Below are 25,177 nucleotides of genomic sequence, written 5' to 3'. Positions count from 1 at the left end.
CATGGGCGCATCATAAACAAGCCTATTGAGGAAGTGACTACTGCATTGGTTGAATAGTTATTGTCTGTTTATAGCATAGGGGGGAGGGTGGGGTGGGAGGGGGGGGGGGGGGGGGGGGTTCAAGGGATATAAAACCCAAACCCAGCATTACTCACACCACATCAGGGTCACCTGAAATTAGTATAACAAGCTAAAAAAAAAATGACTTATGATGAGGTGAGTCTGGCTAACTGAATGCATTACATCCATGCAGGTCTGAGCAGATTATTATTTTTGTAAGTGAGGATTGCCTCCAGAGCTAGAAATGTGGGTTTACCACATCTGGTTGTTCTGATTCTTGAGTTAACAGGAGAAGGATATCCTTTTTTATTTGAAGGTTAAAACATATTTTATATAATGTGCACTGTATCCCATTACTTTAGAAAATGTAAATCTATTGAAACGAAACGGTAATATTCAATTGGTTAGTTTATTGTAATGGTGTTGACAGAATAAATGCTGTTTTAAATCCCTGTATTATTATTTTTTTATTTATTTTATCTGTACAATGTGTAACCTTTATTTAACTCGGCAAGTCCGTTAAGGAGAAATTCTTATTTACAACGACAGACTACTCCGGCCAAACCCGGACGACACTGTGCCAACTGTGCGCCGCCCTACAGGACTCCCAATCAGGGCCGGATGTGATACAGCCGGGATTATTACAGCCACTTAGATTCTGACCATGGCTAAAAAAAAGAGCTATTTCGTAACAACAACAGAGCAATGCATGTTTGATTGAATAGCATTGGGGCGGCAGGGTAGCCTAGTGGTTAGAGCGTTGGACTAGTAACCGGAAGGTTGCAAGTTCAAACCCCCGAGCTGACAAGGTACAAATCTGTTGTTCTGCCCCTGAGGCAGTTAACCCACTGTTCCTAGACCGTCATTGAAAATAAGAATTTGTTCTTAACTGACTTGCCAAGTTAAATAAAGGTTAAATAAAATCATCAGAAGGGTGAATTGGTTACGGATGCCTGATCACAGATCCATGTGCTACTTACCGTAAGAGAGGAAGTGAAAAATGTCTGCTCTCTTGTCTATTTGTGTTATATCTCTACAGAGGAAAGACAGATGCTGCTGGGCTTCCTCTTTTCACTGCACTTGTCCACACCAATTAAAAGCAATTAAGCCACAAAACATTTTACATTGAAACAACATCATTATCTTGTTATCTTGTCAAAGACGTTGACAGGATTTCAGGACTTCAAGCTGTGAGGTGTAAAGTAAAAGTACATCAGTCAATACACAACAAAATATATAACTTTCACCAGCGAAACATGATTTAGAATCTGCTTTTTAACCTGATTTTCACCCTGATTTTCAACCTGTTTTTTAACCTGTTTTTCAATTTGTTTTTCAGGGCTCATTTGAGGACGGGGGTCTTTTCTATGGCTTTGATAACTACTCAGAGTTGCTGGAGAGTCCTGACAACAGTAGCAGTGATACTGAGTACACCTGTAATGACGGAGCAGGTCTCCAGCTGTTTCATACTGTGTTCCAACCCCTGGTCTACAGTCTGGTGTTCTTCCTGGGGCTGACAGGTACACACACACCTGTTTCATACTGTGTTCAAACCACTGGTCTACAGCCTGGTGTTCCTACGGGATCTTCCAATAGTCCAGGTATAACACTACCGAATAACAGTCTATGTGTATTATCTTCCGGTTCCACCAGGTAACAGTCTTTATGTGTATTATCTTCCGGTTCCACCAGGTAACAGTCGTTATGTGTATTATCTTCCGGTTCCACCAGGTAACAGTCTTTATGTGTATTATCTTCTGGTTCCACCAGGTAACAGTCTTTATGTGTATCATCTTCTGGTTCCACCAGGTAACAGTCGTTATGTGTATTATCTTCTGGTTCCACCAGGTAACAGTCTTTATGTGTATTATCTTCCGGTTCCACCAGGTAACAGTCTTTATGTGTATCATCTTCTGGTTCCACCAGGTAACAGTCGTTATGTGTATTATCTTCCGGTTCCACCAGGTAACAGTCTTTATGTGTATCATCTTCTGGTTCCACCAGGTAACAGTCTTTATGTGTATTATCTTCCGGTTCCACCAGGTAACAGTCTTTATGTGTATCATCTTCTGGTTCCACCAGGTAACAGTCTTTATGTGTATTATCTTCCGGTTCCACCAGGTAACAGTCTTTATGTGTATCATCTTCTGGTTCCACCAGGTAACAGTCGTTATGTGTATTATCTTCTGGTTCCACCAGGTAACAGTCTTTATGTGTATTATCTTCTGGTTCCACCAGGTAACAGTCTTTATGTGTATTATCTTCTGGTTCCACCAGGTAACAGTCTTTATGTGTATTATCTTCTGGTTCCACCAGGTAACAGTCTTTATGTGTATTATCTTCCGGTTCCACCAGGTAACAGTCTTTATGTGTATTATCTTCTGGTTCCACCAGGTAACAGTCGTTATGTGTATTATCTTCCGGTTCCACCAGGTAACAGTCTTTATGTGTATTATCTTCTGGTTCCACCAGGTAACAGTCTTTATGTGTATTATCTTCTGGTTCCACCAGGTAACAGTCTTTATGTGTATTATCTTCTGGTTCCACCAGGTAACAGTCTTTATGTGTATTATCTTATGGTTTATATTCCACCAGGTAACGGGCTGATGTTAACGGTGCTGCTGAAACGCCGTGGCCTCCTGCGGATCACAGAGATCTATCTGTTACACCTGGGCCTGGCTGATCTGATGCTGCTAGCCACCTTCCCCTTCGCACTGGCACAGGTGTCCTTGGGGGTGGTGTTCGGAGACGTCCTGTGTAAACTGATTGGGCTGATGAACCGACTCAACTTCCTTTGTGGGAGTCTCCTCCTGGCATGTATCGGCTTCGACCGTTACCTGGCCATCGTGCATGCCATCACCAGCCTCCAGAGCCGACGCCCCAGGAACGTACACCTCACCTGCCTGGCACTGTGGCTCGTCTGTCTGGCCTTGTCTGTTCCCAATGCTGTGTTCCTGTCTGTAGGGGAGAGTCCCATAGACCCGACTCAGCTCTCATGCTTCTTCCACAGTCACGGTCTCCATGCAAACAACTGGGATCTGACGGTGGGTTCCCCTCAAACGGCTCAGCACTTAATTTCTCTGATCCAGTTATTTCATTGGCTTGTGACCTGGATGGAATCTCTCAGCCAGAGACAGGGAGTTAGACCTGGATGGAATCTCTCAGCCACAGACAGGGAGTTAGACCTGGATGGAATCTCTCAGCCACAGACAGGGAGTTAGACCTGGATGGAATCTCTCAGCCACAGACAGGGAGTTAGACCTGGATGGAATCTCTCAGCCAGAGACAGGGAGTTAGACCTGGATGGAATCTCTCAGCCACAGACAGGGAGTTAGACCTGGATGGAATCTCTCAGCCAGAGACAGGGAGTTAGACCTGGATGGAATCTCTCAGCCACAGACAGGGAGTTAGACCGTCAAAGCAAAGAACAGATGTAGTTGTCAGACTTAGCCAGTAGGTGTTTTCAAATAACCAGGCTGTATCCCAAATGGCACCCTATTCACTATTGGTCAAAAGTGTATATAGGGAATAGGGTGCCATCTGGGATGGATCACTGGTGTCTCAATCTAGTGGGAGTAAACCAAGGGATGTATTTTGTACCTCTGTTCCAGGAGCGGCTCCTGACCCACGTGCTGTGTTTCTTCCTGCCTCTCGGGGTCATGACCTATTGCTACGCTGCGGTGGCGGTCACCCTGCACCATAGCCAGAGAGGTCAGCGCAGCCTGGAGAAAGAGGGAGCCATCAGGCTGGCTGCACTAGTCACTGCTGTGTTCTGCCTGTGCTGGCTGCCCTACAACATCACCATGCTGGTGTGAACTGATTCATTCATTTATTGATTCATACGTTTCATTTAATTTATTTGATGATAAAAAAATAAAATCAAAGTTATGTAGTCAAGAACATGTAGAATATACTGTTTTTGTTTTTAAATCAACGATAACACAAAGTCACTGTGTGTGTATGAAATGGTCCCCTATTCCCTATATAGTGCACTACTCTTGACCAGAACCCTGGGTCCTATAATACAGTACAAAGTACATAGAACTATATAGTGGCCCTGGTCAAAGAAGTGCAGTATAAACTGTAGGGAACATTGACTTCTCTCCACTGTGACGTTTAGGTGAAGACCCTGGTGGATCGGGGGTTGGACTCTGGTTTGAGCTGCCAGTCCCGGACTAGTTTGGATAAGGCCTTGGTGGTGACAGAGAGCCTGGGGTACACACACTGCTGCCTCAACCCGCTGCTGTACGCCTTCACTGGGGTACGGTTTCGACAGGATCTCCTGAGACTGCTGGCCCACTGAGTCTATGGTAAAGGGGTGTACTCCAACGGGGACGGGGGAGTAACACGTCAGCGTCATTCTCTAAAGGACTCACCACCACGAAAATCCTCATGTTGACCACCAGATTTGACTGTTACAACTAAGGTGAAAATGTGTCTTACACCTCGTTTCTTTAAAAGGATACTGACGGTTCATTCTGATCTTTGAATGAATTATGAGTAAAACTATTGTATTTTCAGCTTACAAATGAATTTTACTGTTACAACTAAGAGCTGGGGGAGGGGGGGGGGGGTTACTGTTAGAGCTTGTGAATCATTGATCAACCCCTCTGTATGTCTAACCTCTCTTTATGGGGTTGTGGATCAATAATCAACCCTCAGTATGACTAACCTCTATGGGGTTGTGGATCAATAATCAACCCTCTGTATGACTAATCTCTCTTTATGGGGTTGTGGATCAATAATCAACCCTCAGTATGACTAACCTCTCTTTATGGGGTTGTGGATCAATAATCAACCCTCTGTATGACTAACCTCTCTTTATGGGGTTGTGGATCAATAATCAACCCTCAGTATGACTAACCTCTCTTTATGGGGTTGTGGATCAATAATCAACCCTCAGTATGACTAACCTCTCTTTATGGGGTTGTGGATCAATAATCAACCCTCAGTATGACTAACCTCTCTTTATGGGGTTGTGGATCAATAATCAACACTCAGTATGACTAACCTCTCTTTATGGGGTTGTGGATCAATAATCAACACTCAGTATGACTAACCTCTCTTTATGGGGTTGTGGATCAATAATCAACCCTCAGTATGACTAACCTCTATGGGGTTGTGACAACACATTCACCTGCTTGTGCAAGCCTCGTGTACAGTGCCTTGCGAAAGTATTCGGCCCCCTTGAACTTTGCGACCTTTTGCCACATTTCAGGCTTCAAACATAAAGATATAAAACTGTATTTTTTTGTGAAGAATCAACAACAAGTGGGACACAATCATGAAGTGGAACGACATTTATTGGATATTTCAAACTTTTTTAACAAATCAAAAACGGAAAAATTGGGCGTGCAAAATTATTCATCCCCCTTAAGTTAATACTTTGTAGCGCCATCTTTTGCTGCGATTACAGCTGTAAGTCGCTTGGGGTATGTCTCTATCAGTTTTGCACATCGAGAGACTGACATTTTGTCCCATTCCTCCTTGCAAAACAGCTCGAGCTCAGTGAGGTTGGATGGAGAGCATTTGTGAACAGCAGTTTTCAGTTCTTTCCACAGATTCTCGATTGGATTCAGGTCTGGACTTTGACTTGGCCATTCTAACACCTGGATATGTTTATTTTTGAACCATTCCATTGTAGATTTTGCTTTATGTTTTGGATCATTGTCTTGTTGGAAGACAAATCTCCGTCCCAGTCTCAGGTCTTTTGCAGACTCCATCAGGTTTTCTTCCAGAATGGTCCTGTATTTGGCTCCATCCTCCCATCAATTTTAACCATCTTCCCTGTCCCTGCTGAAGAAAAGCAGGCCCAAACCATGATGCTGCCACCACCATGTTTGACAGTGGGGATGGTGTGTTCAGCTGTGTTGCTTTTATGCCAAACATAACGTTTTGCATTGTTGCCAAAAAGTTCAATTTTGGTTTCATCTGACCAGAGCACCTTCTTCCACATGTTTGGTGTGTCTCCCAGGTGGCTTGTGGCAAACTTTAAACGACACTTTTTATGGATATCTTTAAGAAATGGCTTTCTTCTTGCCACTCTTCCATAAAGGCCAGATTTGTGCAATATACGACTGATTGTTGTCCTATGGACAGAGTCTCCCACCTCAGCTGTAGATCTCTGCAGTTCATCCAGAGTGATCATGGGCCTCTTGGCTGCATCTCTGATCAGTCTTCTCCTTGTATGAGCTGAAAGTTTAGAGGGACGGCCAGGTCTTGGTAGATTTGCAGTGGTCTGATACTTCTTCCATTTCAATATTATCGCTTGCACAGTGCCCCTTGGGATGTTTAAAGCTTGGGAAATATTTTTGTATCCAAATCCGGCTTTAAACTTCTTCACAACAGTATCTCGGACCTGCCTGGTGTGTTCCTTGTTCTTCATGATGCTCTCTGCGCTTTTAACGGACCTCTGAGACTATCACAGTGCAGGTGCATTTATACGGAGACTTGATTACACACAGGTGGATTGTATTTATCATCATTAGTCATTTAGGTCAACATTGGATCATTCAGGGATCCTTACTGAACTTCTGGAGAGAGTTTGCTGCACTGAAAGTAAAGGGGCTGAATAATTTTGCACGCCCAATTTTTCAGTTTTTGATTTGTTAAAAAAGTTTTGAAATATCCAATAAATGTCGTTCCACTTCATGATTGTGTCCCACTCGTTGTTGATTCTTCACAAAAAAATACAGTTTTATTTCTTTATGTTTGAAGCCTGAAATGTGGCAAAATGTCGCAAAGTTCAAGGGGGCCGAATACTTTCGCAAGCCTCGTGTAAATACTGACATACAGAGTCTTCCTTGATGGCATGCAATAACCCAGTGTTCGACAAAAGCTTGTGTTTATAAACATCTATTTGTGTTCTGGATAGTTAATAAACATCTATTTGTGTTCTGGATAGTTTATAAACATCTTTGTGTGTTTTGGATAGTTTACAAACATCTATTTGTGTTCTGGATAATTTATAAACATCTATTTGTGTTCTGGATAGTTTACAAACATCTATGTGTGTTCTGGATAGTTTATAAACGTCTATTTGTGTTCTGGATAGTTTATAAACATCTATTTGTGTTCTGGATAGTTTATAAACATCTATTTGTGTTCTGGATAGTTTACAAACATCTATGTGTGTTCTGGATAGTTTATAAACGTCTGTGTGTTCTGGATAGTTTATAAACATCTATTTGTGTTATGGATAGTTTATAAACGTCTATTTGTGTTCTGGATAGTTAATAAACATCTATTTGTGTTCTGGATAGTTTATAAACGTCTATGTGTGTTCTGGATAGTTTATAAACATCTATTTGTGTTCTGGATAGTTTATAAACGTCTGTGTGTTCTGGATAGTTTATAAACATCTATGTGTGTTCTGGATAGTTTATAAACATCTTTGTGTGTTCTGGATAGTTTATAAACATCTATGTGTGTTCTGGATAGTTTATAAACATCTATTTGTGTTCTGGATAGTTAATAAACATCTATTTGTGTTCTGGATAGTTTTCTAAAAGTGTAATATTGTTCTTTAGCCAATAGGCCTGCATTGCCAATTTTTGACTGTATGTGAAATGTATTGAATTTTTAAAAATCTCAATAAAATATGATTGAGTGCTTCCCAATGTTGTTCCAATCTTTATCCCCCTACGACTCATCAGATTGGTAACTACTGTGTATAAAAGTATAAACTGCTGTGTTTAGAAGTATAAACTACTGTGTCTAGAAGTATAAACTACTATATCTAGAAGTATAAACTACTGTGTCTAGAAGTATAAACTACTATATCTAGAGTATAAACTACTGTGTTTAGAAGTATTAACTACTATATCTAGAGTATAAACTACTGTGTTTAGAAGTATTAACTACTATATCTAGAGTATAAACTACTGTGTTTAGAAGTATAAACTACTGTGTTTAGAAGTATAAACTACTGGGTCTAGAAGTATAAACTACTGTGTCTAGAAGTATAAACTACTGTATCTAAAGTATAAACTACTGTGTTTAGAAGTATAAACTACTGGGTCTAGAAGTATAAACTACTGTGTCTAGAAGTATAAACTACTGTATCTAAAGTATAAACTACTGTGTTTAGAAGTATTAACTACTATATCTAGAGTATAAACTACTATATCTAGAAGTATAAACTACTGTGTCTAAAGTATAAACTACTGTGTCTAAAGTATAAACTACTGTATCTAAAGTATAAACTACTGTGTTTAGAAGTATTAACTACTATATCTAGAGTATAAACTACTATATCTAGAAGTATAAACTACTGTGTCTAAAGTATAAACTACTGTGTCTAAAGTATAAACTACTGTATCTAAAGTATAAACTACTGTGTTTAGAAGTATAAACTACTGTGTTCAGAAGTATTAACTACTATATCTAGAGTATAAACTACTGTGTTTAAAAGTATAAACTACTGTGTTTAGAAGTATAAACTACTGGGTCTAGAAGTATAAACTACTGTGTCTAGAAGTATAAACTACTGTATATAAAGTATAAACTACTGTGTTTAGAAGTATAAACTACTGGGTCTAGAAGTATAAACTACTGTGTCTAGAAGTATAAACTACTGTATCTAAAGTATAAACTACTGTGTTTAGAAGTATAAACTACTGGGTCTAGAAGTATAAACTACTGTGTCTAGAAGTATAAACTACTGTATCTAAAGTATAAACTACTGTGTTTAGAAGTATTAACTACTATATCTAGAGTATAAACTACTATATCTAGAAGTATAAACTACTGTGTCTAAAGTATAAACTACTGTGTCTAAAGTATAAACTACTGTATCTAAAGTATAAACTACTCTATCTAGAAGTATAAACTACTGGGTCTAGAAGTATAAACTACTGTATCTAGAAGTATAAACTACTGTGTTTAGAAGTATAAACTACTGTGTTTAGAAGTATAAACTACTGTGTCTAGAAGTATAAACTACTGTGTCTAGAAGTATAAACTACTGGGTCTAGAAGTATAAACTACTGGGTCTAGAAGTATAAACTACTGGGTCTAGAAGTATAAACTACTGTATCTAAAGTATAAACTACTGGGTCTAGAAGTATAAACTACTGGGTCTAGAAGTATAAACTACTGGGTCTAAAGTATAAACTACTGTGTCTAGAAGTATAAACTACTGTGTATAAAAGCATAACCTACTGTGTCTAGAAGTATAATCTACTGGGTCTAGAAGTATAAATTACTGGGTCTAGAAGTATAAACTACTGGGTCTAGAAGTATAAACTACTGTGTCTAGAAGAATAAACTACTGTGTCTAGAGTATAAACTACTATTTCTAAAGTATAAATTACTGGATCTAAAGTATAAACTACTGTGTCTAGAAGTATAAACTACTATGTCTAAAGTATAAACTACCATGTTTAGAAGTATTAACTACTATATCTAGAGTATAAACTACTGTGTCTAAATGTATAAACTACTGTGCCGAGAAGAATAAACTACTGTGTTTAGAAGTATTAACTACTATGTCTAGAGTATAAACTACTATATCTAGAAGTATAAACTACTGTGTCTAAAGTATAAACTACTGTGTTTAGAAGTATAAACTACAGGATCTAGAAGTATAAACTACTGGGTCGAATTTTCATCATAGGTACACTTCAACTATGACAGACAAAATGAGAAAAAAAAATCCAGAAAATCACATTGTAGGATTTTTTATGAATTTATTTGCAAATTATGGTGGAAAATAAGTATTTGGTCAATAACAAAAGTTTATCTCAATACTTTGTTATATACCCTTTGTTGGCAATGACAGAGGTCAAACGTTTTCTGTAAATCTTCACAAGGTTTTCACACACTCTTGCTGGTATTTTGGCCCATTCGTCCATGCAGATCTCCTCTAGAGCAGTGATGTTTTGGGGCTGTTGCTGGGCAACACGGACATTCAACTCCCTCCAAAGATTTTCTATGGGGTTGAGACCTGGAGACTGGCTAGGCCACTCCAGGACCTTGAAATGCTTCTTACGAAGCCACTCCTTCGTTGCCCGGGCGGTGTGTTTGGGATCATTGTCATGCTGAAAGACCCAGCCAGGTTTTATCTTCAATACCCTTGCTGATGGAAGGAGGTTTTCACTCAAAATCTCACGATACATGGCCCCATTCTTTCTTTCCTTTACACGGATCAGTCGTCCTGGTCTCTTTGCAGAAAAACAGCCCCAAAGCATGATGTTTCCACCCGCATGCTTCACAGTAGGTATGGTGTTCTTTGGATGCAACTCAGCATTCTTTGTCCTCCAAACACGACGAGTTGAGTTTTTACCAAAAAGTTCTATTTTGGTTTCATCTGACCATATGACATTCTCCCAATCTTCTTCTGGATCATCCAAATGCTCTCTAGCACACTTCAGAAGGGCCTGGACATGTACTGGCTTAAGCAGGGGGACACGTCTGGCACTGCAGGATTTGAGTCCCTGGCGGCGTAGTGTGTTACTGATGGTAGGCTTTGTTACTTTGGTTCCAGCTCTCTGCAGGTCATTCACTAGGTCCCCCCGTGTGGTTCTGGGATTTTTGCTCACTGTTCTTGTGATCATTTTGACCCCACGGGGTGAGATCTTGCGTGGAGCCCCAGATCGAGGGAGATTATCAGTGGTCTTGTATGTCTTCCATTTCCTAATAATTGCTCCCACAGTTGATTTCGTCAAACCAAGCTGCTTACCTGTTGCAGATTCAGTCTTCCCAGCCTGGTGCAGGTCTACCATTTTGTTTCTGGTGTCCTTTGACAGCTCTTTGGTCTTGGCCATAGTGGAGTTTGGAGTGTGACTGTTTGAGGTTGTGGACAGGTGTCTTTTATACTGATAACAAGTTCAAACAGGTGCCATTAATACAGGTAACAAGTGGAGAATAGAGGAGCCTCTTAAAGAAGAAGCTACAGGTCTGTGAGAGCCAGAAATCTTGCTTGTTTGTAGGTGACCAAATACTTATTTTCCACCATAATTTGCAAATAAATTCATTAGAAATCCTACAATGTGATTTTCTGGATTTTTTTTCTAATTTTGTCTGTCATAGTTGAAGTGTACCTATGATGAAAATTACAGGCCTCTCTCATCTTTTTAAGTGGGAGAACTTGCACAATTGGTGGCTGACTAAATACTTTTTTGCCCCACTGTAACTACTGTGTCTAAAGTATAAACTACTGTGTCTGGAGTATAAAATACTGTGTCTAGAAGTATAAACTACTATACCTAGAAGTATAAACTACTGTGTCTACAAGAATAAACTACTGTGTCTAGAGTATAAACTACTGGGTCTAGAAGTATAAACAACCGTGTCTAGAAGTATAAACTACTGTGTCTAGAAGTATAAACGACTGTGTCTAAAAGTATAAACTACTGTGTTTAGAAGTATAAACTACTGGGTCTATAAGTATAAACTACTGTGTCTAGAAGTATAAACTACTGTGTCTAAAGAATACACTACTGTGTCTAGAAGTATAAACTACTGTGTCTAGAAGTATAAACTATGACATATAAACTACTGGGTCTAGAAGTATAAACTACTGTGTTTAGAAGTATAAACTACTGGGTCTAGTGTATAAACTACTCTGTCTAGAAGTATAAACTACTATATATAGAAGTATAAACTACTGTGTCTAGAAGTATAAACTACTGTGTTTAGAAGTATAAACTACTGTGTCTATAAGTATAAACTACTGTGTCTAGAAGTATAAACTACTGTGTCTAGAAGTATAAACTACTGTGTTTAGAAGTATAAACTACTGTGTCTAGAAGTATAAACTACTGGGTCTAGAAGTATAAACTACTGGGTCTAGAAGTATAAACAACTGGGTCTAGAAGTATAAACTACTGGTTCTAGAAGTATAAACTACTGGGTCTAGAAGTATAAACTACTGTGTTTAGAAGTATAAACTACTGTGTGTAAAGTGTAAACTACTGGGTCTAAAGTATAAACTACTGTGTTTAGAAGTATAAACTACTGTGTTTAGAAGTATAAACTACTGTGTTTAGAAGTATAAACTACTGTGTCTAGAAGTATAAACTACTGTGTCTAGAAGTAAAAACTACTGTGTCTAGAAGTGTAAACTACTGTGTCTAGAAGTATAAACTACTGTGTCTAGAAGTATAAACTACTGTATCTAAAGTATAAACTACTGTATCTAGAAGTATAAACTACTGGGTCTAGAAGTATAAACTACTGTGTTTAGAAGTATAAACTACTGTGTTTAGAAGTATAAACTACTGTGTCTAGAAGTATAAACTACTGGGTCTAGAAGTATAAACTACTGTGTTTAGAAGTATAAACTACTGTATCTAGAAGTATAAACTACTGTGTTTAGAAGTATAAACTACTGGGTCTAGAAGTGTAAACTACTGTGTCTAGAAGTATAAACTACTGTGTCTAAAGTATAAACTACTGTATCTAGAAGTATAAACTACTGGGTCTATAAGTATAAACTGCTGTGTTTAGAAGTATAAACTACTGTGTTTAGAAGTATAAACTACGACATATAAACTACTGGGTCTAGAAGTATAAACTACTGTGTTTAGAAGTATTAACTACTGGGTCTAGAGTATAAACTACTCTGTCTAGAAGTATAAACTACTATATATAGAAGTATAAACTACTGTGTCTAGAAGTATAAACTACTGTGTCTAGAAGTGTAAACTACTGTGTTTAGAAGTATAAACTACTGTGTCTAGAAGTATAAACTACTGGGTCTAGAAGTATAAACTACTGGGTCTAGAAGTATAAACTACTGGTTCTAGAAGTATAAACTACTGGGTCTAGAAGTATAAACTACTGTGTTTAGAAGTATAAACTACTGTGTGTAAGGTGTAAACTACTGGGTCTAAAGTATAAACTACTGTGTTTAGAAGTATAAACTACTGTGTCTAGAAGTATAAACTACTGTGTCTAGAAGTATAAACTACTGTGTCTAGAAGTATAAACTACTGTATCTAAAGTATAAACTACTGTATCTAGAAGTATAAACTACTGAGTCTAGAAGTATAAACTACTGTGTTTAGAAGTATAAACTACTGGGTCTAGAAGTATAAACTACTGTATCTAAAGTATAAACTACTGTGTTTAGAAGTATAAACTACTGTGTTTAGAAGTATAAACTACTGTGTCTAGAAGTATAAACTACTGTGTCTAGAAGTATAAACTACTGTATCTAGAAGTATAAACTACTGTGTCTAGAAGTATAAACTACTGTGTCTAGAAGTATAAACTACTGGGTCTAGAAGTATAAACTACTGTGTTTAGAAGTATAAACTACTGTGTTTAGAAGTATAAACTACTGTGTTTAGAAGTATAAACTACTGTGTTTAGAAGTATAAACTACTGTGTTTAGAAGTATAAACTACTGTGTCTGAAGTATAAACTACTGGGTCTGAAGTATAAACTACTGTGTCTAGAAGTATAAACTACTGGGTCTAGAAGTATAAACTACTGTGTTTAGAAGTATAAACTACTGTGTTTAGAAGTATAAACTACTGTGTTTAGAAGTATAAACTACTGTGTTTAGAAGTATAAACTACTGGGTCAAGAAGTATAAACTACTGGGTCTAGAAGTATAAACTACTGTGTCTAGAAGTATAAACTACTGTGTTTAGAAGTATAAACTACTGTATCTAGAAGTATAAACTACTGTGTCTAGAAGTATAAACTACTGTGTTCAGAAGTATAAACTACTGTGTTTAGAAGTATAAACTACTGTGTTTAGAAGTATAAACTACTGTGTTTAGAAGTATAAACTACTGTGTTTAGAAGTATAAACTACTGTGTTTAGAAGTATAAACTACTGTGTTTAGAAGTATAAACTACTGTGTTTAGAAGTATAAACTACTGTGTTTAGAAGTATAAACTACTGTGTCTGAAGTATAAACTACTGTGTTTAGAAGTATAAACTACTGTGTTTAGAAGTATAAACTACTGGGTCTAGAAGTATAAACTACTGTGTTTAGAAGTATAAACTACTGGGTCTAGAAGTATAAACTACTGTGTTTAGAAGTATAAACTACTGTGTTTAGAAGTATAAACTACTGGGTCTAGAAGTATAAACTACTGTGTCTAGAAGTATAAACTACTGTGTTTAGAAGTATAAACTACTGGGTCTAGAAGTATAAACTACTGGGTCTAGAAGTATAAACTACTGTGTTTAGAAGTATAAACTACTGTGTTTAGAAGTATAAACTACTGGGTCTAGAAGTATAAACTACTGTGTTTAGAAGTATAAACTACTGTGTTTAGAAGTATAAACTACTGTGTTTAGAAGTATAAACTACTGTGTTTAGAAGTATAAACTACTGTGTCTAGAAGAATAAACTACTGTGTCTAAAGTATACACTACTGTGTCTAGAAGTATAAACTACTGTGTCTAGAAGTATAAACTACGACATATAAACTACTGGGTCTAGAAGTATAAACTACTGTGTTTAGAAGTATAAACTACTGGGTCTAGAGTATAAACTACTCTGTCTAGAAGTATAAACTACTATATATAGAAGTATAAACTACTGTGTCTAGAAGTATAAACTACTGTGTTTAGAAGTATAAACTACTGTGTCTAGAAGTGTAAACTACTGTGTTTAGAAGTATAAACTACTGTGTCTAGAAGTATAAACTACTGGGTCTAGAAGTATAAACTACTGGGTCTAGAAGTATAAACTACTGGTTCTAGAAGTATAAACTACTGGGTCTAGAAGTATAAACTACTGTGTTTAGAAGTATAAACTACTGTGTGTAAGGTGTAAACTACTGGGTCTAAAGTATAAACTACTGTGTTTAGAAGTATAAACTACTGTGTGTAAGGTGTAAACTACTGGGTCTAAAGTATAAACTACTGTGTTTAGAAGTATAAACTACTGTGTTTAGAAGTATAAACTACTGTGTCTAGAAGTATAAACTACTGTGTCTAGAAGTATAAACTACTGTATCTAAAGTATAAACTACTGTATCTAGAAGTATAAACTACTGAGTCTAGAAGTATAAACTACTGTGTTTAGAAGTATAAACTACTGGGTCTAGAAGTATAAACTACTGTATCTAAAGTATAAACTACTGTGTTTAGAAGTATAAACTACTGTGTTTAGAAGTATAAACTACTGTGTCTAGAAGTATAAACTACTGTGTCTAGAAGTATAAACTACTGTATCTAGAAGTATAAACTACTGTGTCTAGAAGTATAAACTACTGTGTCTAGAAGTATAAACTACTGGGTCTAGAAGTATAAACTACTGTGTTTAGAAGTATAAACTACTGTGTTTAGAAGTATAAACTACTGTGTTTAGAAGTATAAACTACTGTGTTTAGAAGTATAAACTACTGTGTTTAGAAGTATAAACTACTGTGTCTGAAGTATAAACTACTGGGTCTGAAGTATAAACTACTGTGTCTAGAAGTATAAACTACTGGGTCTAGAAGTATAAACTACTGTGTTTAGAAGTATAAACTACTGTGTTTAGAAGTATAAACTACTGTGTTTAGAAGTATAAACTACTGTGTTTAGAAGTATAAACTACTGGGTCAAGAAGTATAAACTACTGGGTCTAGAAGTATAAACTACTGTGTCTAGAAGTATAAACTACTGTGTTTAGAAGTATAAACTACTGTATCTAGAAGTATGAACTACTGTGTCTAGAAATATAAACTACTGTGTTCAGAAGTATAAACTACTGTGTTTAGAAGTATAAACTACTGTGTTTAGAAGTATAAACTACTGTGTTTAGAAGTATAAACTACTGTGTTTAGAAGTATAAACTACTGTGTTTAGAAGTATAAACTACTGTGTTTAGAAGTATAAACTACTGTGTTTAGAAGTATAAACTACTGTGTTTAGAAGTATAAACTACTGTGTCTGAAGTATAAACTACTGTGTTTAGAAGTATAAACTACTGTGTTTAGAAGTATAAACTACTGGGTCTAGAAGTATAAACTACTGTGTTTAGAAGTATAAACTACTGGGTCTAGAAGTATAAACTACTGTGTTTAGAAGTATAAACTACTGTGTTTAGAAGTATAAACTACTGGGTCTAGAAGTATAAACTACTGTGTCTAGAAGTATAAACTACTGTGTTTAGAAGTATAAACTACTGGGTCTAGAAGTATAAACTACTGGGTCTAGAAGTATAAACTACTGTGTTTAGAAGTATAAACTACTGTGTTTAGAAGTATAAACTACTGGGTCTAGAAGTATAAACTACTGTGTTTAGAAGTATAAACTACTGTGTTTAGAAGTATAAACTACTGTGTTTAGAAGTATAAACTACTGTGTTTAGAAGTATAAACTACTGTGTTTAGAAGTATAAACTACTGTGTCTAGAAGTATAAACTACTGTGTCTAGAAGTATAAACTACTGTATCTAGAAGTATAAACTACTGTGTCTAGAAGTATAAACTACTGTGTCTAGAAGTATAAACTACTGGGTCTAGAAGTATAAACTACTGTGTTTAGAAGTATAAACTACTGTGTTTAGAAGTATAAACTACTGTGTTTAGAAGTATAAACTACTGTGTTTAGAAGTATAAACTACTGTGTTTAGAAGTATAAACTACTGTGTCTGAAGTATAAACTACTGGGTCTGAAGTATAAACTACTGTGTCTAGAAGTATAAACTACTGGGTCTAGAAGTATAAACTACTGTGTTTAGAAGTATAAACTACTGTGTTTAGAAGTATAAACTACTGTGTTTAGAAGTATAAACTACTGTGTTTAGAAGTATAAACTACTGGGTCAAGAAGTATAAACTACTGGGTCTAGAAGTATAAACTACTGTGTTTAGAAGTATAAACTACTGTATCTAGAAGTATAAACTACTGTGTCTAGAAGTATAAACTACTGTGTTCAGAAGTATAAACTACTGTGTTTAGAAGTATAAACTACTGTGTTTAGAAGTATAAACTACTGTGTTTAGAAGTATAAACTACTGTGTTTAGAAGTATAAACTACTGTGTCTAGAAGTATAAACTACTGTGTTTAGAAGTATAAACTACTGGGTCTAGAAGTATAAACTACTGTGTTTAGAAGTATAAACTACTGTGTCTAGAAGTATAAACTACTGGGTCTAGAAGTATAAACTACTGTGTTTAGAAGTATAAACTACTGTGTTTAGAAGTATAAACTACTGTGTTTAGAAGTATAAACTACTGTGTCTAGAAGTATAAACTACTGTGTTTAGAAGTATAAACTACTGGGTCTAGAAGTATAAACTACTGTGTTTAGAAGTATAAACTACTGTGTTTAGAAGTATAAACTACTGTGTCTAGAAGTATAAACTACTGTGTTTAGAAGTATAAACTACTGGGTCTAGAAGTATAAACTACTGTGTTTAGAAGTATAAACTACTGTGTCTAGAAGTATAAACTACTGTGTCTAGAAGTATAAACTACTGTGTTTAGAAGTATAAACTACTGGGTCTAGAAGTATAAACTACTGTGTTTAGAAGTATAAACTACTGTATCTAGAAGTATAAACTACTGTGTCTAGAAGTATAAACTACTGTGTTTAGAAGTATAAACTACTGTGTTTAGAAGTATAAACTACTGTGTTTAGAAGTATAAACTACTGTGTTTAGAAGTATAAACTACTGTGTTTAGAAGTATAAACTACTGTGTCTAGAAGTATAAACTACTGTGTTTAGAAGTATAAACTACTGGGTCTAGAAGTATAAACTACTGTGTTTAGAAGTACAAACTACTGTGTCTAGAAGTATAAACTACTGGGTCTAGAAGTATAAACTACTGTGTTTAGAAGTATAAACTACTGTGTTTAGAAGTATAAACTACTGTGTTTAGAAGTATAAACTACTGTGTCTAGAAGTATAAACTACTGTGTCTAGAAGTATAAACTACTGTGTTTAGAAGTATAAACTACTGTGTTTAGAAGTATAAACTACTGTGTTTAGAAGTATAAACTACTGTGTCTAGAAGTATAAACTACTGTGTTTAGAAGTATAAACTACTGTGTTTAGAAGTATAAACTACTGTGTTTAGAAGTATAAACTACTGTGTTTAGAAGTATAAACTACTGGGTCTAGAAGTATAAACTACTGTGTTTAGAAGTATAAACTACTGTGTTTAGAAGTATAAACTACTGTGTCTAGAAGTATAAACTACTGTGTTTAGAAGTATAAACTACTGGGTCTAGAAGTATAAACTACTGTGTTTAGAAGTATAAACTACTGTGTCTAGAAGTATAAACTACTGTGTCTAGAAGTATAAACTACTGTGTTTAGAAGTATAAACTACTGGGTCTAGAAGTATAAACTACTGTGTTTAGAAGTATAAACTACTGTATCTAGAAGTATAAACTACTGTGTCTAGAAGTATAAACTACTGTGTTTAGAAGTATAAACTACTGTGTTTAGAAGTATAAACTACTGTGTTTAGAAGTATAAACTACTGTGTTTAGAAGTATAAACTACTGTGTTTAGAAGTATAAACTACTGTGTCTAGAAGTATAAACTACTGTGTTTAGAAGTATAAACTACTGGGTCTAGAAGTATAAACTACTGTGTTTAGAAGTACAAACTACTGTGTCTAGAAGTATAAACTACTGGGTCTAGAAGTATAAACTACTGTGTTTAGAAGTATAAACTACTGTGTTTAGAAGTATAAACTACTGTGTTTAGAAGTATAAACTACTGTGTCTAGAAGTATAAACTACTGTGTCTAGAAGTATAAACTACTGTGTTTAGAAGTATAAACTACTGTGTTTAGAAGTATAAACTACTGTGTCTAGAAGTATAAACTACTGTGTTTAGAAGTATAAACTACTGTGTTTAGAAGTATAAACTACTGTGTTTAGAAGTATAAACTACTGTGTTTAGAAGTATAAACTACTGTGTCTGAAGTATAAACTACATAAAAGGTCAATGACTCCAACACAATGACATGGATAGAGTTCAGTATTCTTTCATTTTTTTGACTTCTATTAAAACACAGTTATACAGAACATTTGCAAACAATCACAAATTGCATCTTATATACAGCAACTATATATATATATCATATATATATATATATATCATATATATTTATATATTCCAGTTTGGTAGCCGGAGGAGAAAAATAATCAATGATATCAAACATATATAAACCAATAGGCTTTGCCTCACAACCGTAAACCTCGTCCAAAACCAACACAGTCATCTGTGAAATATAGGCTCCATATTTTACAGACATTGTAGAAAATGGCTTCAGATATCTTTATTAAACCGTTGTCATGACAGCTCTTCAATATTATTATTCTTTTTTTTATCAGTTTTTACTCAATCGATGTTTAACCATTCGAAGCAATAATAACAGTATTAACATTGATGAAAACATATGAGACAATGGAAAAACACCCTATTGAAAAGAAGGTTTTTACAGTAATTCTGCATCCCAAACACACTATGTAGTGAATAGGGGGCCATTTTGACCACAAACATGTACCAGGAGGCTGTTGGATCAGGAGGATCAGCAGGGCATGTTAGCCAGGGCCGTAGCCTAGGGGACTGTCCAGGGACATACCTCTCTGTCTGAGTGGCCCCTGGGAGCCAGGGCCAATGCCGGGGCCCATCATCCCACCCTGGGGGTGTGGGGGGCCCGGTCCCATCAGGGGGCCCTGAGGGGACATGAGGGATCCCCCCTGCTGGCCGAATGGGTCCCCAGGGAGGCCCATACTTCTCTGCTTAGCCTGCATCAGCATGAGGTTCTGCTGGGCCATTAGGCTGTGTTGTTGGGAAGACATCATGGATGGGTGGGGCTGGGGGCCAAGGTGGCCGCCGTGGAGGAGGCTGTTCGCCATCATGGCCTGCTGTTGAAGCTGTTGCTGGGTGGGGCCTGGCCCCATACCTGTCCTCCCCATCATGTGTCCAGGATGCATCATGTGACCACCCGGACCCCCCATGCCCCTGGATCCCCCCTGGGGCATCCCCGCCATACCATGTCTACCCATTCCGCAGTGGGAGGGGTGGGGGGGCAGCTGCTGTTCTGCCATCATGTTCTGCAGGTTAGCAATGTGAGGGTTGGAGGAGGGGGCATTGCTGTGAGGGCCAGGGGCAGAGAGCTGTTTCAGCAGCTGTGGAGGAAGGGGGCCAGGGCCCTGGGAGCCAGGCTGGCCCTGGTGGGGGTTAGGGTGGTTCCCCTGGCCCTGCTGGACCCCGGACATGCCCTCTGCCTTGGGGAAATACTGCAGGGTGGAGGAGGGCTTGTCGGAGGGGATGATACGAGACAGGTCGAACTCCGGGATGCCAGAGTGGGTCGGTCGGATGACGTCACTCAGGTCGGGGCCGTCGGGGCCCAAAAAGGAGTCCGAGGGGTGGGGGCCGCGCTGGTGGGGGTGGGACATGCCCTTACTGAGCATGTGCTGCAGCTGCTGGGGGGGGATAACATCTTCTGGGTTCTGTTGGGAGAACTGGGGGGGCATACCGCCCAGAGGGGAGTGCATGGGGCCTCCGTGAGAGGGGTGCTGCATGCGAGGGAACCCTCCCATCTGGTTTTGGGGGTGCATGGGGGACAAGCTGTACCCCATCCTGTCCAGGGGTCCCCCTCCGGCACCCATCATGGCAGGGTTCATACCGTTCAGGCCCATTGGGTTGGGGGACAGCTGGCCACTGTGGGGCCCAATGGAACTCTGGGACAGCATCATAGAGCCCTGATGGTTCCCTGGGTTACCTGATAGTAGACAGAGAGACAGAGAGAGAGACAGACAGAGCGAGAGAGAGAGAGAGAGAGAGAGGAGAGAGACAGTGACAAACAAACAGACAGAGAGACAGAGAGAGACAGACAGAGCGAGAGAGAGAGACAGAGAGACAGAGAGAGAGACAGAGAGAGAGAGACAGAGAGAGACAGACAGAGCGAGAGAGAGAGACAGAGAGAGAGAGAGAGAGAGAGAGAGAGAGACAGAGAGAGAGAGACAGTGACAAACAAACAGACAGAGAGAGAGAGAGAAACAGAGAGAGAGACAGACAGAGCGAGAGAGAGAGAGAGAGAGAGAGAGAGAGAGAGAGAGAGAGAGGAGAGAGACAGTGACAAACAAACAGACAGAGAGACAGAGAGAGACAGACAGAGCGAGAGAGAGAGACAGAGAGACAGAGAGAGAGACAGAGAGAGAGAGACAGAGCGAGAGAGAGAGACAGAGAGAGAGAGAGAGAGAGAGAGACAGAGCGAGAGAGAGAGACAGAGAGAGAGAGAGAGAGAGAGAGAGAGACAGAGAGAGAGAGAGACAGTGACAAACAAACAGACAGAGAGAGAGAGAGAAACAGAGAGAGAGACAGACAGAGCGAGAGAGAGAGACAGAGAGAGAGAGAGAGAGACAGAGAGAGAGAGAGAGAGAGACAGAGACAGACAGAGCGAGAGAGAGAGAGAGACAGAGAGAGAGAGAGAGACAGAGAGAGCAAGAGAGAGAGAGAGAGAGAGAAGAGAGACAATGACAAACAGACAGAGAGAGGATCATCACTATTTACTAAACAGGACCATTCATCGAATAACAATAACATGTAAATGAACATGCCCAATTTTATCACAAAATGTTATATCAAATATGTTTTAAGAGACAATTAAAATAAAATAAAAAAAATTGCTCTCTCACAATCATGGAAATACAGAAAGATTGTTATACAAAAATGGTAGATTTAATCAAATATGGGTTACGTGTGGACTTTGACCAAGACAAGTGGTCAGCGTACCTCCGATGTTGACTCCGGACAGCAGAGGGCGATCTGGCATCATCTCGTCATCGGAGGTGGCAATGGTCTTGATAGCGTCGTGGTAGAGTGGGGTGGAGCTAGGCATGGCATACTTGGACATCTGTGACATAATGAGGGAGAGCGGGTTCTGAGTAGGAGGGTTGTCTGGCGATGAGGTGAAGGGCATGCTGGGAGCCATGGAACCAGGCTGGCTGATAGGGGTGGAGTTAGAACTCCTGGGGGGCAGTGATGGTCCTATCAGGGATGGACAAGACCAAGATCAATCAAACAATCAAAGAATACCAAAAAAACAGAGAGAAAGATCTTTAGTATCCAAAAATAGCGATTTAGTTTCCAACGCAACATGCAGATAAAACATTTTACTCTGTTACAAAGTTACAATTCTGTTAAAATTGTTTGAATTGTTTATTATGGATCCCCATTAGTTCCTGCCAAGACAGCAGCTACTCTTCCTGGGGTTTATTATGGATCCCCATTAGTTCCTGTCAAGGCAGCAGCTACTCTTCCTGGGGTTTATTATGGACCCCCATTAGTTCCTGTCAAGACAGCAGCTACTCTTCCTGGGGTTTATTATGGATCCCCATTAGTTCCTGTCAAGACAGCAGCTACTCTTCCTGGGGTTTATTATGGATCCCCATTAGTTCCTGCCAAGGCAGCAGCTACTCTTCCTGGGGTTTATTATGGATCCCCATTAGTTCCTGCCAAGGCAGCAGCTTCTCTTCCTGGGGTTTATTATGGATCTCCATTAGTTCCAGACAAGACAGCAGCTACTCTTCCTGGGGTTTATTATGGATCCCCATTAGTTCCTGTCAAGTCAGCAGCTACTCTTCCTGGGGTTTACCATGGATCCCCATTAGTTCCTGTCAAGTCAGCAGCTACTCTTCCCGGGGTTTATTATGGATCCCCATTAGTTCCTGCCAAGACAGCAGCTACTCTTCCTGGGGTTTATTATGGATCCCCATTAGTTCCTGCCAAGACAGCAGCTACTCTTCCTGGGGTTTATTATGGATCCCCATTAGTTCCTGCCAAGACAGCAGCTACTCTTCCTGGGGTTTATTATGGATCCCCATTAGTTCCTGTCAAGACAAGGCGACAGCTACTCTTCCTGGGGTTTATTATGGATCCCCATTAGTTCCTGCCAAGGCAGCAGCTACTCTTCCTGGGGTTTATTATGGATCCCCATTAGTTCCTGCCAAGACAGCAGCTACTCTTCCTGGGGTTTATTATGGATCCCCATTAGTTCCTGTCAAGGCAGCAGCTACTCTTCCTGGGGTTTATTATGGATCCCCATTAGTTCCTTCCAAGGCAGCAGCTACTCTTCCTGGGGTTTATTATGGATCCCCATTAGTTCCTGTCAAGGCAGCAGCTACTCTTCCTGGGGTTTATTATGGATCCCCATTAGTTCCTGCCAAGGCAGCAGCTACTGTTCCTTGGGTTTATTATGGATCCCCATTAGTTCCTGCCAAGGCAGCAGCTACTCTTCCTGGAGTTTATTATGGATCCCCATTAGTTCCCGCCAAGACAGCAGCTACTCTTCCTGGGGTTTATTATGGATCCCCATTAGTTCCCGACAAGACAGCAGCTACTCTTCCTGGGGTTTATTATGGATCCCCATTAGTTCCTGCCAAGGCAGCAGCTACTCTTCCTGGGGTTTATTATGGATCCCCATTAGTTCCCGCCAAGACAGCAGCTACTCTTCCTGGGGTTTATTATGGATCCCCATTAGTTCCCGACAAGACAGCAGCTACTCTTCCTGGGGTTTATTATGGATCCCCATTAGTTCCTGCCAAGGCAGCAGCTACTCTTCCTGGGGTTTATTATGGATCCCCATTAGTTCCTGCCAAGACAACAGCTACTCTTCCTGGGGTTTATTATGGATCCCCATTAGTTCCAGACAAGACAGCAGCTACTCTTCCTGGGGTTTATTATGGATCCCCATTAGTTCCTGCCAAGACAGCAGCTACTCTTCCTGGGGTTTATTATGGATCCCCATTAGTTCCTGTCAAGGCAGCAGCTACTCTTCCTGGGGTTTATTATGGACCCCCATTAGTTCCTGTCAAGACAGCAGCTACTCTTCCTGGGGTTTATTATGGATCCCCATTAGTTCCTGTCAAGACAGCAGCTACTCTTCCTGGGGTTTATTATGGATCCCCATTAGTTCCTGCCAAGGCAGCAGCTACTCTTCCTGGGGTTTATTATGGATCCCCATTAGTTCCTGCCAAGGCAGCAGCTTCTCTTCCTGGGGTTTATTATGGATCTCCATTAGTTCCAGACAAGACAGCAGCTACTCTTCCTGGGGTTTATTATGGATCCCCATTAGTTCCTGTCAAGTCAGCAGCTACTCTTCCTGGGGTTTACCATGGATCCCCATTAGTTCCTGTCAAGTCAGCAGCTACTCTTCCCGGGGTTTATTATGGATCCCCATTAGTTCCTGCCAAGACAGCAGCTACTCTTCCTGGGGTTTATTATGGATCCCCATTAGTTCCTGCCAAGACAGCAGCTACTCTTCCTGGGGTTTATTATGGATCCCCATTAGTTCCTGCCAAGACAGCAGCTACTCTTCCTGGGGTTTATTATGGATCCCCATTAGTTCCTGTCAAGACAAGGCGACAGCTACTCTTCCTGGGGTTTATTATGGATCCCCATTAGTTCCTGCCAAGGCAGCAGCTACTCTTCCTGGGGTTTATTATGGATCCCCATTAGTTCCTGCCAAGACAGCAGCTACTCTTCCTGGGGTTTATTATGGATCCCCATTAGTTCCTGTCAAGGCAGCAGCTACTCTTCCTGGGGTTTATTATGGATCCCCATTAGTTCCTTCCAAGGCAGCAGCTACTCTTCCTGGGGTTTATTATGGATCCCCATTAGTTCCTGTCAAGGCAGCAGCTACTCTTCCTGGGGTTTATTATGGATCCCCATTAGTTCCTGCCAAGGCAGCAGCTACTGTTCCTTGGGTTTATTATGGATCCCCATTAGTTCCTGCCAAGGCAGCAGCTACTCTTCCTGGAGTTTATTATGGATCCCCATTAGTTCCCGCCAAGACAGCAGCTACTCTTCCTGGGGTTTATTATGGATCCCCATTAGTTCCCGACAAGACAGCAGCTACTCTTCCTGGGGTTTATTATGGATCCCCATTAGTTCCTGCCAAGGCAGCAGCTACTCTTCCTGGGGTTTATTATGGATCCCCATTAGTTCCCGCCAAGACAGCAGCTACTCTTCCTGGGGTTTATTATGGATCCCCATTAGTTCCCGACAAGACAGCAGCTACTCTTCCTGGGGTTTATTATGGATCCCCATTAGTTCCTGCCAAGGCAGCAGCTACTCTTCCTGGGGTTTATTATGGATCCCCATTAGTTCCTGCCAAGACAGCAGCTACTCTTCCTGGGGTTTATTATGGATCCCCATTAGTTCCAGACAAGACAGCAGCTACTCTTCCTGGG

General features: G+C 39.3%; 2 protein-coding genes across 5 annotated transcripts in view; one reads left to right on the top strand and one right to left on the bottom strand.

Moving 5' to 3' along the window:
* The first annotated feature begins 135 nt into the window (after positions 1 to 135).
* Positions 136 to 5,289, top strand: LOC110503290 (C-X-C chemokine receptor type 5). 2 transcript variants are annotated; one of them, XM_036962032.1, is made up of 5 exons: positions 136 to 216; positions 1,400 to 1,580; positions 2,656 to 3,104; positions 3,672 to 3,869; positions 4,181 to 5,289. In XM_036962032.1, the coding sequence occupies exons 1-5, from the start codon at positions 202 to 204 to the stop codon at positions 4,361 to 4,363; spliced, it is 1,026 nt and encodes a 341-aa protein (XP_036817927.1). In that variant the 5' UTR covers positions 136 to 201; the 3' UTR covers positions 4,364 to 5,289. The 2 variants fall into 2 exon arrangements, with proteins under 2 accessions (XP_036817927.1, XP_036817925.1); XM_036962030.1 differs by having other exon boundaries at positions 1,400 to 1,661.
* A 13,650-nt stretch (positions 5,290 to 18,939) lies between these two features.
* The window catches only part of bcl9l (bcl9 like), a 120,948-nt gene continuing 114,710 nt past the window's right edge, over positions 18,940 to 25,177 (bottom strand). For all 3 annotated transcript variants that reach the window (XM_036962148.1, XM_036962147.1, XM_036962146.1), the window contains 2 exons: positions 21,720 to 21,974; positions 18,940 to 20,706 (listed from right to left, as the gene is read on the bottom strand). In XM_036962148.1, coding sequence (XP_036818043.1) covers positions 19,520 to 20,706; positions 21,720 to 21,974 — 1,442 coding nt within the window. In that variant the 3' untranslated portion in view covers positions 18,940 to 19,519. The remainder of the gene's footprint in view (positions 20,707 to 21,719; positions 21,975 to 25,177) is intronic.

This window comes from Oncorhynchus mykiss, chromosome 24 (genome assembly GCF_013265735.2).
Source record: "Oncorhynchus mykiss isolate Arlee chromosome 24, USDA_OmykA_1.1, whole genome shotgun sequence".
In the NCBI taxonomy this organism is placed as follows: Eukaryota; Metazoa; Chordata; class Actinopteri; order Salmoniformes; family Salmonidae; genus Oncorhynchus; species Oncorhynchus mykiss.
Note: the sequence above shows the minus strand (reverse complement) of the source record. Positions and strands in the feature narration are given on the sequence as shown.

What these genes read in the sequence shown, in the direction of transcription:
- LOC110503290 (XM_036962030.1), top strand. An exon ending in GGGATCTTCCAATAGTCCAG is followed by an intron (nt 1,662 to 2,655) that starts GTATAACACTAC and finishes ATATTCCACCAG; the next exon opens with GTAACGGGCTGATGTTAACG. An exon ending in CCTACAACATCACCATGCTG is followed by an intron (nt 3,870 to 4,180) that starts GTGTGAACTGAT and finishes TGTGACGTTTAG; the next exon opens with GTGAAGACCCTGGTGGATCG.